Below are 16,394 nucleotides of genomic sequence, written 5' to 3'. Positions count from 1 at the left end.
ATAACACACGGGCTCAAATTTCGGCGAGATCGGATAATAAATGCGGCTTTTATGGGTCCAAAACCTTAAATCGAGAGATCGGTCTATATGGCAGCTATGTCCACATCTGGACTGATCTGGGCCAAATTGAAGAAGGATGTCGAATGGCCTAACATAGTACACGGTCTCAAATTTCAGCAAAATCGGATAATAAATGTGGCTTTTATGGGCCTAAGACCCTAAATCGGTCTATATGGGGGCTATTTCAAGATATAGTCCAATATAGCCCATCTTCTAACTGAACCAGCTTTTGGACAAAAAAAGAATCTGTACAAAGTTTCAGCTCAATATCTCTATTTTTAAAGACTGTAGCGTGACTTCAACAGAGAGACGGATAGACGGAAGGACATGGCTAGATCGTCTTAGATTTTTACGCTGATCAAGAATATATATATATATATATATATATATATATATATACCTTATAGGGTCGGAAATGGATACTTTGATGTGTTGCAAACGGAATGACAAAATGAGTATACCCCCATACTTCGGTGGTGGGTATAAAACTAAAGCAAATGTAATTTTAGGCGTTATAAAAATGATGTCTTAGTTATATCTTTTTCATTTTTGTGGAAGAATTGGGATGAATATATTATCGTTGTCGCCATTGTAAAAGAACATTCAAACCAAAGCTTTGTAATCTTATAACTTTTTGCTGAAAATCGAAATGAATCCCCTCAGATACCACAAAATAAACATTTATGTCAGATTTGTATTCTATTTTTAAATACCTTTCATTTGATACCCGTATTGCCCAAAGCGGTGAAAAGAGTCCTGTTCGGGGGTTTTTTGGGGGTGGGGGACCCCCCGAAAACTTAGGGTGACATTTGTATACCAAGTTCGCACTCTGCACCTAAATACCCTTCGTTTGATACCCATATTGTCCCAATCGGTAAACATGTCCGTTCGGGTGGGTTTTGGGATGGGGCGTCTCCCCATGTTATTTGACCCCAAAAATTTATACCAATTTCGTGTTTCTAGGGAACCATAATGTGGTATACAAAATTTCGCTTAAATCGGTGCACCCATCTCCCAGATCTGGCGTTTTTGAAAATTCGGGTAAGGGGGAGGGGCCGCTCCCCCTTACCCGGGTTTAAAAAAATGTAGTAATTTATTTTTACCGGGGGCTCAAACTCTACCATCTATGAACATGTTTGAGTCTATACAGAACAAACAAAGAAAGCGCAACAATTTCATTTTTATATAATAAAAGATATACAAACACGATGTCTCAGTCATAACTTTTGCATTTTTCGAAGAATTGAGGTGTCGTCGACTCTTTGAACCAACGCACAGTGGGCCAAATGGCAAAAAAATTGGAAATAAGTCTACAACTTTTTATCTGTTGATTTTAGCCATACAAAATGTTCTAGACATTTGTAGAGGAGGACATAGGCTTTCAGAAAAGTGCTGTTGTTGGTCCATATCTTTAATACAGGGTGAGCTACAGGGTGTCAAAGTTGACCACTTTTGACTTCTCCAAGCTTCTGGGGGCCATAACTTTTGATCTACTCAACCGATTTACATGATTTAGGACTCTAGAGAAAGAGCTTGACAAGATCTAAAAAACTTATGCATAAAGTACCATGCCATCGTGTACTGTTAAGGAGTTATGAATTGTTTAATTTTAAAATATGAAAATTTGGCCTTGGTTTTTTTCAGTGTTTTTTAAATAACTCCGTCAATTTTAAAGCTATAAACTTCATACTTCACACAAATTATGCCAGCATATGTGTGCATAAAATACAAAAGGAATCACGTGAATATCTTTGGCGGTTTAAAAATGGCATCGTTTTCAATATGAAAAATATTTTTTTTGTCAAAAAATTGCAAAATTTTTCAAAAAAGATACTCCCATTTCCTTTAAGTTTTCGCAAACTTTGGCCATCAAAGCATTATCATTTCTTTCCATTTTCACAAAGTCGAGGTATTAAGAAAAGTTTTAAGTGCTAATTTGGCTAATTTCGATATCAAACAACACCGTTATCTTAAGACCAAAATGGCCAATTTTTTTACTAAACTTCAAAAGTTTCTCACTGGAAAAAAAGTTCCACGGGGATTTTTTCGCTTTTTTTGAACTTAAATGAAAGCTTAAAATGTTCCCAACATTTTAAGGTATGTCTCGCCATATCCTAGCCATAAATGAGATCGTAGCGATCAAAATACTGAAAAAAGTCAATTTTCAAGTAGTGCTATATTCATTGCTAAAAAACAAGTATTACGTCACATTTTATTGCAAAGATGTTAAATAAACTTTTATTTGGTAACACTTCTTCTACAAAACACAAAAAGAATCATGGAAATATCTCTATTCTATTCCATTTTATGGAACCGGCAATAAAAAAGTCAATTTTTCAAAAAAGTCGAATTTCCCAAATTTTGTTTTTGTTGTCCTAATTGCACATGACACACTATAGCCATATTTACGCAACATACCTTATCGTAAAGGAAATTTTCATACCTTTCCAACAATGTATAAAACATTTCTCAACTCGGATTCTATCTACTCTAAAATTCATTTACACTTCATTAAACTCTATATAAAAATGTCTATTTGTGAAATGGAACCTTATATGGGGCCTACACTAAAACATTGATAGATTTGCCCAGGGTTTACAATACAAATGTGTTAGAATAAAAAAAGGTCTCCTGCCAAAGTTTAAAAAAATTGGAATAAAAATATGTGTTTTAGAGCGAAAACACTTCGCATCGGCGTGCGTTTATATGTATATTAGCTACTCCCAAAATAAAAAAGCATTTTAGTTTTGTATTATTTGATTTTATTCTCTACCAAATAATCTAAGGTATCAAAATTTAAAAGCTCTTTAATTTGAATGGCATCGGGATCGTCCTTATCTATATCGTCACATATTTTTGGTAGCCATTTAGTTCTGATGCTGTATAGTACCGGATCAGACGATAACAATAAATATTGAAGTAAATCATAATTTTGGTTAAATTTGGTGCTCTTTCGGGTATTGAAAAGCCGGAACTGTTTAACATCTCTATTACGGGATTCCTGAGCTTCTTCTGTAAGTTCTCCTAACGGAAGTATGTTGTATTCCACAATTTCCTTGCCATGATGTAAGACTTTATGTACTGTCGGTGTTAAAGCTTTCCACGAATATAAATCAGATAAAATGTTTTTTGTGTCATTACTATAAGCTTCAAATTTGGTTGAATTTATCATCTTTTTGCTATTGATTACAGCCAAAATCACTTTGAATCGTCTTAGCAAGTGTTCATCAAGACCGGTTATTTTAGATGTCGATACGGGGTCCTCAAAAAACCGCCTTGCCGAGTTGCCATCATTTGTGCTTCCGTATCCGTAAAGAGGTTTATCTATTATAAGTCCCTTTTGTTTAAACTCCAACTGGATTCGATTCTTCTCTTCCTGCCTCATTTTGTGAAGATCTTGGTTGTTTCTAGCAGAGACATCGCGGTTTCCAGGGCTAGTCCGATATTTAAGGTCATACGATAAATGCAAACAATACTCCATGAATCGAATTCTACAGTGCAGGGGCGAAATACCGAAATTGAGCGCATTTTCGTTTACTAAATTTTCATCAGACTTGTCCTCGAATTGCCCATTCTTCTTGCCACAAATATTGCATCTCCAATTGGACATAACGCCAGTTAATGCGTTTGCCACCTTTCCATCGATCATAGTGAGTTGTAGTTGAAACGAAACTTTTATATTTCTTCCCAATTGGTTTATAACAATCATGGGTAATGCAGCAATTTCTTCCTTTATTTCGTTCACCAAAGATCGTGTTGTGTTCCGGTCTTCCTTTGTATACTCAAACCGAATTGGGCGACATAAATATTTTGACCCAGGTGTTCTATTTATCCATATATCTTGAAATGCATTTTCTTTCGATGATGAAGATTGGTCCTTGTACAATCTCATTCTCAATGGTACTAATGATGCCATGAAAATTGATGCGAAGTTGGTATCTATTTCTGTTTGTTGCTTATATTCGGAAAATCCAGATGATCCATCACAACCCCATTTGCTGATCAAAACCACTTCGGAATTATTACATGTGTTCAACTGTTCTTCAGTAAAATTAGAAATAATTCTAACAGCTGTATTTTCAACAAGATCAGCAAGTTTCACTCTTGCTTTTAATTCGTCCACGTATATATTTGATGGCACCATTTTCGTCCTGGTGTTGTACAATTTATGTTTTGAGGGTAAACAACCCCATCCTTTTTCACGAAGAGCCTTCCTCATTGTTGAGTATTTGTTTCTTGAGAGGCCTAGGTTCAAAATCAGGGCCAGTGCATCTTCCTCCGTGAATTCTGTAGTCGATTTTGGAGTTGGAATACTTTCTACCATTCTCTTTACCCTTTTCGGAGATGCTAATGGTAAAACATCGACAATTCGTCCAACATTTTTTGGTTGTGTTTTTAACAATGCTGTTTTGAACGTATCTTTTATTAAATTTGGCGGATGTGCCGCCAATAGTTCCTCTTGTTTTTTCTTTTTGGTTTTCTCCGTAACTTCGTCGTATGCTTTGCTAGGCCGGCCGGGAATCAGCGGTTTAATTTCAATAAGTAGATCCGATTTCAGCCACTTCTCATACATTTTGAAAAACTTGATTTTTGCGAATGAACATTCTGGCAACCTTCTCTCAAATGATTTGTAGAATTTTTCAAGTTTGTCTAAAGCGTCTTTATTTAGCCTTATTCCATATATGTGGTCCAAAGTGTAAACAAGTTCCTTAAATGACTCCGTGTATGATTTGGAATCATTTTTGATGTCCCATACAATTTTCGAAAGAGTGGAATACTTCAGTATGACTTCCATAACTTATAAATGTCCTTTACGCCTCTACAAAATATAATGAAGAAAATTTGGATTTTGTTCAAATATTTATGCAATATATTCACAATTAATGACCCATTTCAGGTATCAGACGCAATCGTAAAAAGGGGTCCAAAGTGCCTCTTTTTACTTACTCTTCTATAATTATTTACCTGGACTCGAATTTGGTTAAAAAAAATGACAATGAATTTTTTATGGGTAGGTTTTTTCACATTCATTGATACGGTGGATTTCCTGGGAATTCGACATAGCGAAACAGGTAACATTTGTCTGCATCAAATCTTAACACAAATATATATATATATGCAGGTATATTTCTAGGTTACTTTTTATTCAAAAATCATCAGCTTACATTAAAAATAGATGTAGGTACTATACAAACGCACGCCGATGCGAAGTGTTTTCGCTCTAAAACACATATTTTTATTCCAATTTTTTTAAACTTTGGCAGGAGACCTTTTTTTATTCTAACACATTTGTATTGTAAACCCTGGGCAAATCTATCAATGTTTTAGTGTAGGCCCCATATAAGGTTCCATTTCACAAATAGACATTTTTATATAGAGTTTAATGAAGTGTAAATGAATTTTAGAGTAGATAGAATCCGAGTTGAGAAATGTTTTATACATTGTTGGAAAGGTATGAAAATTTCCTTTACGATAAGGTATGTTGCGTAAATATGGCTATAGTGTGTCATGTGCAATTAGGACAACAAAAACAAAATTTGGGAAATTCGACTTTTTTGAAAAATTGACTTTTTTATTGCCGGTTCCATAAAATGGAATAGAATAGAGATATTTCCATGATTCTTTTTGTGTTTTGTAGAAGAAGTGTTACCAAATAAAAGTTTATTTAACATCTTTGCAATAAAATGTGACGTAATACTTGTTTTTTAGCAATGAATATAGCACTACTTGAAAATTGACTTTTTTCAGTATTTTGATCGCTACGATCTCATTTATGGCTAGGATATGGCGAGACATACCTTAAAATGTTGGGAACATTTTAAGCTTTCATTTAAGTTCAAAAAAAGCGAAAAAATCCCCGTGGAACTTTTTTTCCAGTGAGAAACTTTTGAAGTTTAGTAAAAAAATTGGCCATTTTGGTCTTAAGATAACGGTGTTGTTTGATATCGAAATTAGCCAAATTAGCACTTAAAACTTTTCTTAATACCTCGACTTTGTGAAAATGGAAAGAAATGATAATGCTTTGATGGCCAAAGTTTGCGAAAACTTAAAGGAAATGGGAGTATCTTTTTTGAAAAATTTTGCAATTTTTTGACAAAAAAAATATTTTTCATATTGAAAACGATGCCATTTTTAAACCGCCAAAGATATTCACGTGATTCCTTTTGTATTTTATGCACACATATGCTGGCATAATTTGTGTGAAGTATGAAGTTTATAGCTTTAAAATTGACGGAGTTATTTAAAAAACACTGAAAAAAACCAAGGCCAAATTTTCATATTTTAAAATTAAACAATTCATAACTCCTTAACAGTACACGATGGCATGGTACTTTATGCATAAGTTTTTTAGATCTTGTCAAGCTCTTTCTCTAGAGTCCTAAATCATGTAAATCGGTTGAGTAGATCAAAAGTTATGGCCCCCAGAAGCTTGGAGAAGTCAAAAGTGGTCAACTTTGACACCCTGTAGCTCACCCTGTATTAAAGATATGGACCAACAACAGCACTTTTCTGAAAGCCTATGTCCTCCTCTACAAATGTCTAGAACATTTTGTATGGCTAAAATCAACAGATAAAAAGTTGTAGACTTATTTCCAATTTTTTTGCCATTTGGCCCACTGTGCAACGTCGAAATCAAAGCTTTAAGTCCTTAAAACTTTTCTCTTTAATAGTACTTAGCTAGCACTTTCATTCATTGGCAGAATGAAGAAAAAAATCTGCATTAGACGTTAGACACAATTAACATTATTAAAAATTTGTTTAACATTTTTTATTTCAGGAAGCTACTCACAATGCAATGAATGGCGTCCGGATAATAAGACGAAAACTTGTACCAAGTACCGTGCCGCAAGTTCAATAATTAGTTGAAAGGAAAATTGCGCTAAAACTTAATTTTTAATGCAACAATTATAAACCGCCAAGACATTGTCATTTGCGAGCACAACAAGTAATAGTTAGCTGGGCATAAATAACTTGGAAAAAAAAACAAACAAAAATGCAGCATCCATAATGAACCACATCCATGAATTGAATGCAAGTCACTCAAAAAAATTTGCTAGCAAGCCAATGGAAAGTCAAGAGTTGAACATGTCATCTCATGGAAGAGTGGATAAGGAGGAGAAGCAATCACAAGTCGCTAGTAGTAAAATACCCTACTCTGTTATGAACCCCACCATCGATCCAAGAGCCATGGTTGCATGGCCCTCGGGCCTTGAGGATTGGACGGAGACATATGCTCTACAGGAAGCAACCAACGCAAGTCGTGCAATTTTGGAAACCTCAGCCCAGGAGGATGCTGTCAAAGTCATGCTAAATGACACCTCTTCAGCCAACAATGGCACTGGCAACAGCACTATCTTGCAGGACGAGGAAAATGATATGCTGCGCACCATCGAATACATAGGAGGAGTTTTGTATTTTTACTATGTGCCCATTATTGTGGGCACTGGCTCCTTGGGAAATATCCTTTCTGTATTCGTATTTTTTCGCACAAAACTGCGCAAGCTGTCCTCCAGTTTCTACCTGGCTGCATTGGCAGTGAGCGATACCTGCTTTCTGTTTGGCCTCTTTGCCCAATGGCTGAACTTTGTCGATGTACACATCTATAATCGCGAGTACTTCTGTCAATTTTTCACCTTTTTCAGCAGCCTGGCCTGCTTTTGCTCCGTGTGGTTTGTGGTGGCCTTTACCGTGGAACGTTTTATTGCAGTCATGTATCCACTGAAACGCCAGACCATGTGTACAGTGCGTAGGGCCAAAATGGTGCTCTTGGGTTTGACCCTATTGGGTTGCCTGCATTGCGCCCCTTTCTGGATATACTCGACACCGGTGTACTCATCCAAATTGGAGATGACCATATGTGATATTAAAAATGAATATAAGGTATGTATGAGCCATAGTAACGTAGTTGTTTTTCATATGCAAATATTTGCCATAACACATACACACACCCACACCCACACATACACACTTCAGGGAGCAGATGGGAAAAATTTTCTAGGCAAAAGCAATTTTAGGAAAACAGTGCAAACTAAACAAAAATGCACAACAACGATATTGCATTGCCATTGACGACATAAGCAAAAATAAGTTGCTTCCGGCCGAATCTTTGGAACCCACCACCACGGACTCTGCTAAAAATTTATACAAAATAAATTTAGTTGAAGGGCATAATTTTATTCTACATACCAAACTTCTGTCAAAGCAGCAAAATGAAAGCATCTGAGAACCGAAGAAGGATGATCGAGAGACCGGTTTAAATGGAAACTATATTTTGAAGCCACAACAAAACACTATGTGCAAAATTTTAGCTAAATCGGACAAAAATGGTGGCTTCCAGGGGCTCAAGAAGTCAAATCTATAGATCGGTTTATATGCGAGCTATATCAGGTTATAGACCGATTTGGACCGTACTTAACACAGCTGTGGGAAGTCATAATAGAACACCGCATGCAAAGTTTCGGGAAAACCGGATGAAAATTGTGGCTTCGAGGCTCTCAAGAAGTCAAATCGGGAGATCGGTTTATACGGGAGCTATATCCAAATCTGAACCGATATGGCCCATTTGCAAACCCCCATGACCTACACCAATAATAAGTATCTGTGCAAACTTTCAGGCAGCTAGCTTTACGCGTTCGACCGCTATCGTCATTTTCGAAAGACGGATGGACGGACAGACGGGCGGACATGGGTAGATCGACTAAGAATGTCGAGACGATGCAGTATATATTTACTTTATGGGTTCGCAGATCAATATTTTGAGGTGTTACAAAAAGAATGACTAGATTAGTATACCCTTATCTTATGATGGTGGGTATAAAAAAAAAAACTAGCAAAAGCGTGCCGCCCAAATATTGCATACCCTCCATCATGGATCACCTGTGACAAGTTCCTTGCCCGGTATCTCTTTATAGGCAAACAAAGGATAACGAATAAAATTTGGCATGCTGTCAAAGGTTATAGACCAATTCAGGCCATACTTGGTTTGTATGTTGGAGACTAGAGTGGAAGTCATTGAGACCACAGGGGAAGTCATTTAAACCATAGTGGAAGTCATTCCGCCAAATCGGATAAGAACCGTGAGATATGTTTATATGGGAGCTATATTAGGTTAAAAAAACCAATTTAAACCATACTTGCCATGGTTGTTGGAAGACGAAACAAAACACTTGATGCAAAATTGCATCTAAATCGGATAATTATTGCGTACTCTAGAGCGTACTCAAGAAGTCAAGATCTCAGATCGGCTTATATGGCAGCTATATCAGGTTATCACAGTTGTTGAAAGTCATAACAAAACAACTCGTGCAAAATTTCAGCCACATTGGATGAGAATTGCGCATTGTAAAGGCTTAAGAAGTCCAGACCCGACATCGGTTTATATGACAGCTACATCAGATTATGAACCAATTTCAGCCATACCTAGCACAGCTATTGGAAGTCATAAGAAAATGCAACGTGCAAGATTTCAGCCAAATCGAATAAAGATTGCGCCCTATAGAGGCTTAAGAAATTAATATCCGAGATCGGTTTATATGGCAGCTATAGCAAAATGTGGACCGATTTGGCCCATTTACAATCCCAATCGACCTGCAATAATAAGAAGTATTTATGCAAAATTTCAAGCGCCAAGCTTTACTTCTTCGGAAGTGTGCTTTTGACAGACGGACGGACATGGCTAAATCGACTTAGAACGTCAAGACGATCATGACTATACATACTTTGTTAAATCTCAGACTAACATTTCGATGAGTTACAAATGGAATAAAGATGGGTATACTAACCCCCCATCCTATGGTGGAGGCTATAACTAGTAAAAGCGCGTTTAGTTCAGCCAGGCCGTATCTTACCCTCCATCATGGATCGCCTGTGACAAGTTCTTTGAATGACTTTTTCAAATATATAGAAGCTACTAACTGGCTCGTTGAGCTATGCTACGCCCATAAGTGTTTGTGGTCCTAATTTTAAAATTATTTATGTTCGTGTTTAGCTCTCAAATAACTTTTATTAAAATACCATATTGTCCCGTTGGGTATACATGTCCATTTGGGGCTTAATTTTGGGGTGGGGCGACCCCCGGAAATTGATCCAAATCTGTTTATAATTTTTGTATTCTACTCCTGTTCGGTGTACATGTCCATTTGGTTTGGGTAATATTGGATTGGGTCGACCCACCTGGGAATAGATGCCAAATTTCCATAAAAGTTTCGTATTCTACTCTCAATTACATTTTGTTTGAATCCGATACTGTCCCGATCGGCCTAAATGTCCGTTTGGGGATGATTTTATAAGTTTCGTATTCAACTTCCAATTACCTTTCATTCGATACCCATATTGGTCCAATCGGTAAATATGTAATTGTTGGGGAGTTTATGGGGTTGGGTCGGGCCCCCGATACGTGAGGTGGAGTGGTTATACCAAATTCCTACTCTACTCTTAACTAACTTTCATTGATATCCATATTGTCCCAATCGGTGAACTTATCCGTTTGGGTGGTCTTAGGAGCAGGCCGTCCCCCCCGATTATTTGACCTTAAAGATGTATACCTATTTTGTGTTTATGGGTTACCATAAAAATGGTCACTTAAATCGATGCACCCATCTTCGAAATCTGGCGTTTTTGAAAATTGTGGTTAGGGCGAGGGTTCACCCCTCTCGCGGAAATCACAAAACAAAGTTCCTATTTTCACCAGGGGGCTAAACTCTACGATCTGTGAAACTTTCATGAAAATCGATTCAGCCGTTTTGGAGTCTATTCGGAACAATCAAACAAATAAAGCGCAACACTTTAATTTTTATATAATAGACTAGCTATACCCGGACCACTCTGCTTCGTCTTCATTAGCATTGTGCGAAAAGTAAGTTTTTTATTTACTACCATATGTATCTCCTTTGTATGATTTGTTTGTCTACTACCAAATATTTATTGAACCCCATATCGCCATGATTGACAAATATTCACATTTTGGGAGGTGTTTTTAGGTGCAGACAACTTCTTACCACTTGAACCTCATTTTTGTAGCCACCACCATAGAATGGGGGTATACTAATCTAGTCATTCCGTTTTTAACACCCCGAAATATTGATCAAGGACCCCATAAAGTATATATATATTTTTGATCGTCTCGACAATTTGAGTCGAACCAGCCAGAAAATTTAAAGCTAGCCGCTTGAAATTTTGCACATATACCTAATATTGATGTAGGTTGTTGGGTATTGCAAATGGGCCATATCGGTTCAGCTCCCATGTAAACCGATCTCCCGATTTGTCTTCTTCAGTCCCTGGAAGCCTCAATTTTTATCCGATTTGGCTGAAACTTTGCATGCGGTGTTCTGTTATGACTTCCAATAACATTGGTCCATAACCTGATATGGCTCCCATATAAACCGATCTCCCGACTTAATTTCCTGAGCCCCTGGAAGCTTCAATTTTTGTCCAAGTTGGCTGAACTTTTGCACATAGTGTTATGTTATGACTTCCAACATCTGTGCCAAGTACAATCTAAATCGATCTATAACCTGATATAGCTCCCATATTTTAACAGAATCCATGGTGGGTTCCCAAGATTCGGCCCAGCCGAACTTAGCACGCTTTTACTTGTTAATACTATATTCATAATCTACTCCCAAATACCTGTTATGCCATAACTACTGCCATTTTATCATGATCGTCTAATATGTTCACTTGAGACGGTTTTGGTTTTGAGACGGGCCACTTGGTTAACTCAGGTTAGGTTAGGTTGAAAAGAGGGTGCGGATATTAATCAGCCCCATGCTATTATGGATTAATACCTAAGCCAGTAATCGGCTTACTGTGCACTCTAAAATGCTATTCCCCAATACCTCTCATTTGAGTCCTATATTGTCCCAATCGGTCCACTTTTTAATTTGGGCGGTAATCTTGGGGCGAAGCCCTAGGTGTTTGGATGCAATTTTTAACACCATATTCGTATTCTACTCCCAGAAACCTTTCATTTGAATCCCATAATGTCCCAATTGGTTCAATTTAATTGTTGGCGGTCCTTTTGAGGCGGTTTTGGCTTGGAACGGCTCCCTAGGTACTTGGACCGAATTTAAAAAAAAAATAAATTCATTCACCCGGTAGCCATTTACCGCATCTGCTACCGTGTCTGCACGAATGTTGTTTAGTCCTGCTTGATGCCATGATGGTAAATACAATCGTCCGCATATGATACGATCTCTATACCGTCTGGAGGGGTAGGAATGGAGGATAGGTTGGCGAACTCCCTGTTTCACTTAACGGTGCTTCGACTTCTTATTCCTTAATTCCACAAATGACTGGCGACCACACAGATAATTCACGACCCAGCGTTTCAGACCTGGCTGGAGGAATGTATTGCCGATGTTCTCAAATAATTTGGTATGGCTGACCGTGTCGAACGCCTTCGATAGGTACAGTGCCACGAGGACCGTCCTATCACATGGCCTGGGCTGATTGAAGCCACGGCAAATGTGTGCGGTGATGGCATGTAAAGCAGTAGCATGAGGGCAGTAGTAAGGTACTCAACTCCAGGTAAATCCAGATTCTTCTGCTTCGGTATAGAGATGCCGTCGGGGTCCAACGCCTTGGATGATTTGGCGCCACGGATGACATTCGTAACTTCGCCCACGGTAAATTGTGATGGCTGTAAATCGGCTTAGAGGCCACGGATACGGCGAATGACTCCCCTCCCTGCTCTGTCACTCTCGGGATGCTAAATAAATTGACGTTTGAACAACTTGGCGCATCTCTTCGAATCAGTCACGGTTATGTCGCCAAAAGTGGCTGAGGTCCTGTCATCCCGTCTACCGAGGTTCGCGAGTGACTTAACAGTAGACCACAGCTTGCCTAAACCGGTGCCTACTTCACTGATAATCGTATGACGCTCAGAAGTTATGTCGGGTGGTCGGTCAATGATGAGAATTATGGGAAGGTGGTCTGACCCCAAAGAGATGACGGCTTGCCAGGATAAGTCATTCAGGAGATCATGCAATGGAAATGTCTGGCCAGCTGCTACATCTCCTTGATATACTAGTGGGGGCATCCGCATTCACCGTGCAAAATATGGAGCTTTCAATCTGCTCTGCCGTTACCTAGAGGAGAATGCAATGAAGGGTGATGCGCATTAAACTCCCCAAGAACCAGACGATTATGGTCAGATAGCAACCCACTTATGTCGGGGTTGTAAGCTTGGCCATTAACGGGGACACAACTACCAACCGGCAGTATGTACAAGTTGTATAACTCTATATCGACAGTACCGGACCTGACTGCTATCCCCATGCACTCCATTTAGGGGTCACTAGCGTCATGCGAAGGCGAGATGGGTCTATATTGCACGGAAGGGTGTATCACGAAGGCCATTCCCCACCTCCATTCATTGAGCGATCCTTACGTAGCACATTGTATCCGTGACAACTGTGTAAGCTGCAGGTGTTGGTCAGCTTTGTCTCCTGGATCGCAGCTACCAATATATCTTTTCGACTCATGGAATCCACAATCTCATCGATCTCTTTCAACGGAGACCGTTGCAGTTTAGTTGCAGAAATAACACTTTTCCCGACACTGGCCTGGCAATATTTGGGTTGGGATGTTGATAGTAGTGTGACGAGACACTACTATAATATGGGACTTATATATATGATATTAATTTGAGACATCAAGTGTCTGGGCAGCCGCCCGACTCAGAAAAAACCCAAAACTAAAATGAAGGTCAACCGGAACAATAAGGAAATTAAATGAAAGGTTTTTGAAGTCAAAGTAGAAATATTAGGGCACAAGTGTCTGAGATACTCCAAATGTCCCCCAAACGTTCATGCGGAATGACCGGGACAGTGTAGGACTTAAATAAAAGTACTATGAATGTAATATACGAATCTCAAATTCGAATTTGGGGACAAGTATCTGGATCCGCTTTAAAACACCTTTAACGGACACGAAGGACAATCGGGACAATTAGAATTTTTTCGATATGTAAATTTTGTGTTTGATTATCAAAAAAAATGTAACTGTAAAATGTTATGATTTTGTCTGCAGAGAGTGCAAAAATGTGTAGAATCCAGCAATTTCCATAGGTACCTACACCAAAATAACGGCGTACACAGAATATTAAGCATAGTCGTGAACGAAACTATTAATATAGTTCGAATCGAAAACAACTGATTGCTGTCATAAAAGCAGATATTGTTTGAATGTTTTGAAATGTGTATTATTGATCCGCGACCTCTGTTTTATATGCTAAAAAATTAACATCGCTATTGCCAAAACCTAACGCAGCTTCAAATTAGTTTTTTTTTTTTTGATCTTTAAAGGAAATAAAATGGCAATTGGAAATCACCACAGGAGACTTGGATAATAGAGTACGAATCATACTCCCAAATTCAGACGTCGTAACAGACCTGTCACTTGAATTCCCATGAGGCACAATGACATGTTCATTCACAATGTCGCTTAAAATGACATGTATGACAATTATATGGAAATATCATCAACGATTTGTGTGGGTTGTAGGTTATATACCTTTAACGATTTAGCATAACGATGCGATGATGTTAGGTTCATCAGAGTGGAATGCAGCTGGAGAATCACTGCAGCAACCACCAAAAGCTCAACAGTTAGTTGGCAAAGACATTCGTATTTTTGGGATACACACGAAATTTTATTCATCGTACTACCTTGAAAAGTATGACCGTCAATAGTGAATACTGCATTGCGTTGTTGATCCGTTTGAAAGAAGGAATTGCTACGAAACGGCCCAAAATTCATAAGAAAAAGGTGTTCTTTCATCAATTCAATGCACAGCGTCACAAGTCGCTTATCACCATGGCTAAACAACAAGTAGTACGTTTGGAATGGCCTTCGCACGCCCCGTATTCATTAAACAGCGATTGCAAACTTGAAAATAAAAATGCTACTAGGAAAAAGATTTGTTTCCAATAGCGCGGTGACTACTAACACTGCAGCCTATTTTGAGAACTAAGCTAAATCGCTCTACACAAAAAGGTATTGAAATCTAAGAGAAACGCTGGAGTGATTGTATTGTCTCCCAGGAAACTATGGTGATGAATCGAGTAAATCGTAGGAACTTTTCAGCACATGTGTTAATATATTTCCCCTGGAGGAGGGTATAACATACAACTAGAATTAACACGGGGTGTTAGAATTCACCGTTAAAATTTTTTCATAATCTCTTGTGACTTTTGAGTACTTTGGTGCATACGTACTTGTCAATGCAGCATTTTGAAGCAAATATTTGTGGAATTGTCGCATATCACTAAAGAGGATTTCGTGGAAACAGATAAAAGTCAGTTTAATCTTAAAAATGACATGGTATAGAAATATCACATGCGCATTTCGCAGCTCAGTAGGCAATAAGGAGATACATGCCAACTATAACATACAACAACAGCTAACTGTAACATGCAGCTGACATTTCACTGAATTCCTTTTAATGGCAGTGCAAAGGAAAAAGTCATAAACTTTTCAATATTTAAAATTTAAAGCAAACTTTTGGCCATTTTAAAACTCAAGTTTGAATGTGTTTGGCGTTTGCCCAATCTGTTGGCTTACTATTCCATCAATCATGCCAACATTCCTTTGGAGCTTTATAATGTTTGAGCAGGCATTTTCAACGTTTCTGACAAACTTTGCCTAAAATCGGGTACCTATATAAGGAGAAATCTAACCAAAATTTTTTCACAAATGCTTTATAAGTGAAGCATTGATGATGTATGATGTTGCAGGCCCTGCCACATTTAACAATTGAAATTTTTAACGTTGAGCATTTTCAAAATGTAATATCATACTTGCTTATTACATAAAGGGTGATTTCTTAGCTATTATTTATTTGGCAACACTAGCTTAAACAGCTCTCGCTCACGTTTCGTGTTTTGCTTCACCATCAAACATATTCAGTTTGGTTTAGAATTTAACCATGAATACTCTTACAAACGAACAACGCTTGCAAATTATCGAATTTTATTATCAAAATGCTCTCTCTGTTATGAAAGTTCATTACCTGCTTCTTTCATTGAGCGACGAAGCTCATTTTTGGCTCAATAGATACGTAGGATAGGTTAAAAAGAGGGTGCGAATGTTTATTCACCCCATGCCATTATGGACAATCTGGATCCCCTCGCCGTCCTACCGACCGTTTCGCTGTTCCACAGGGTTGCATGCGCATTCGTCACCCACGCCCTTAACCCGGACTACGTCGACCCGAAAGGCTTCGGGTTAACCAAGTTTATTGACGGCAGTCCTCTGGCCCTTTCCGCCAAATTGTCTGCCCTTTCATTCCCCGTTACTTCGTTATGGCCCGGCAACCAAACGATGCGGAT

At 38.2% G+C, this 16,394-nt stretch overlaps 2 protein-coding genes across 6 annotated transcripts in view; one reads left to right on the top strand and one right to left on the bottom strand.

Moving 5' to 3' along the window:
* LOC106084960 (protein furry) overlaps window positions 1-16,394 on the bottom strand; it is a 470,149-nt gene that overhangs the window by 143,970 nt on the left and 309,785 nt on the right. The gene's annotated exons all lie outside the window — the stretch shown is intronic.
* Window positions 1-16,394, top strand: part of LOC106084961 (uncharacterized) — a 170,869-nt gene that overhangs the window by 58,105 nt on the left and 96,370 nt on the right. The window contains exon 2 of the mRNA XM_013248951.2: window positions 6,839-7,941. Within this exon, the coding sequence (XP_013104405.1) occupies window positions 7,069-7,941 (873 nt within the window). The 5' untranslated portion in view covers window positions 6,839-7,068. The remainder of the gene's footprint in view (window positions 1-6,838; window positions 7,942-16,394) is intronic.

The sequence above is a fragment of the Stomoxys calcitrans genome, chromosome 1 (genome assembly GCF_963082655.1).
Source record: "Stomoxys calcitrans chromosome 1, idStoCalc2.1, whole genome shotgun sequence".
Lineage (NCBI taxonomy): Eukaryota > Metazoa > Arthropoda > Insecta > Diptera > Muscidae > Stomoxys > Stomoxys calcitrans.
The sequence above is the reverse complement of the archived record's forward strand: the minus strand, read 5'-3'. Positions and strand labels throughout refer to the sequence as shown.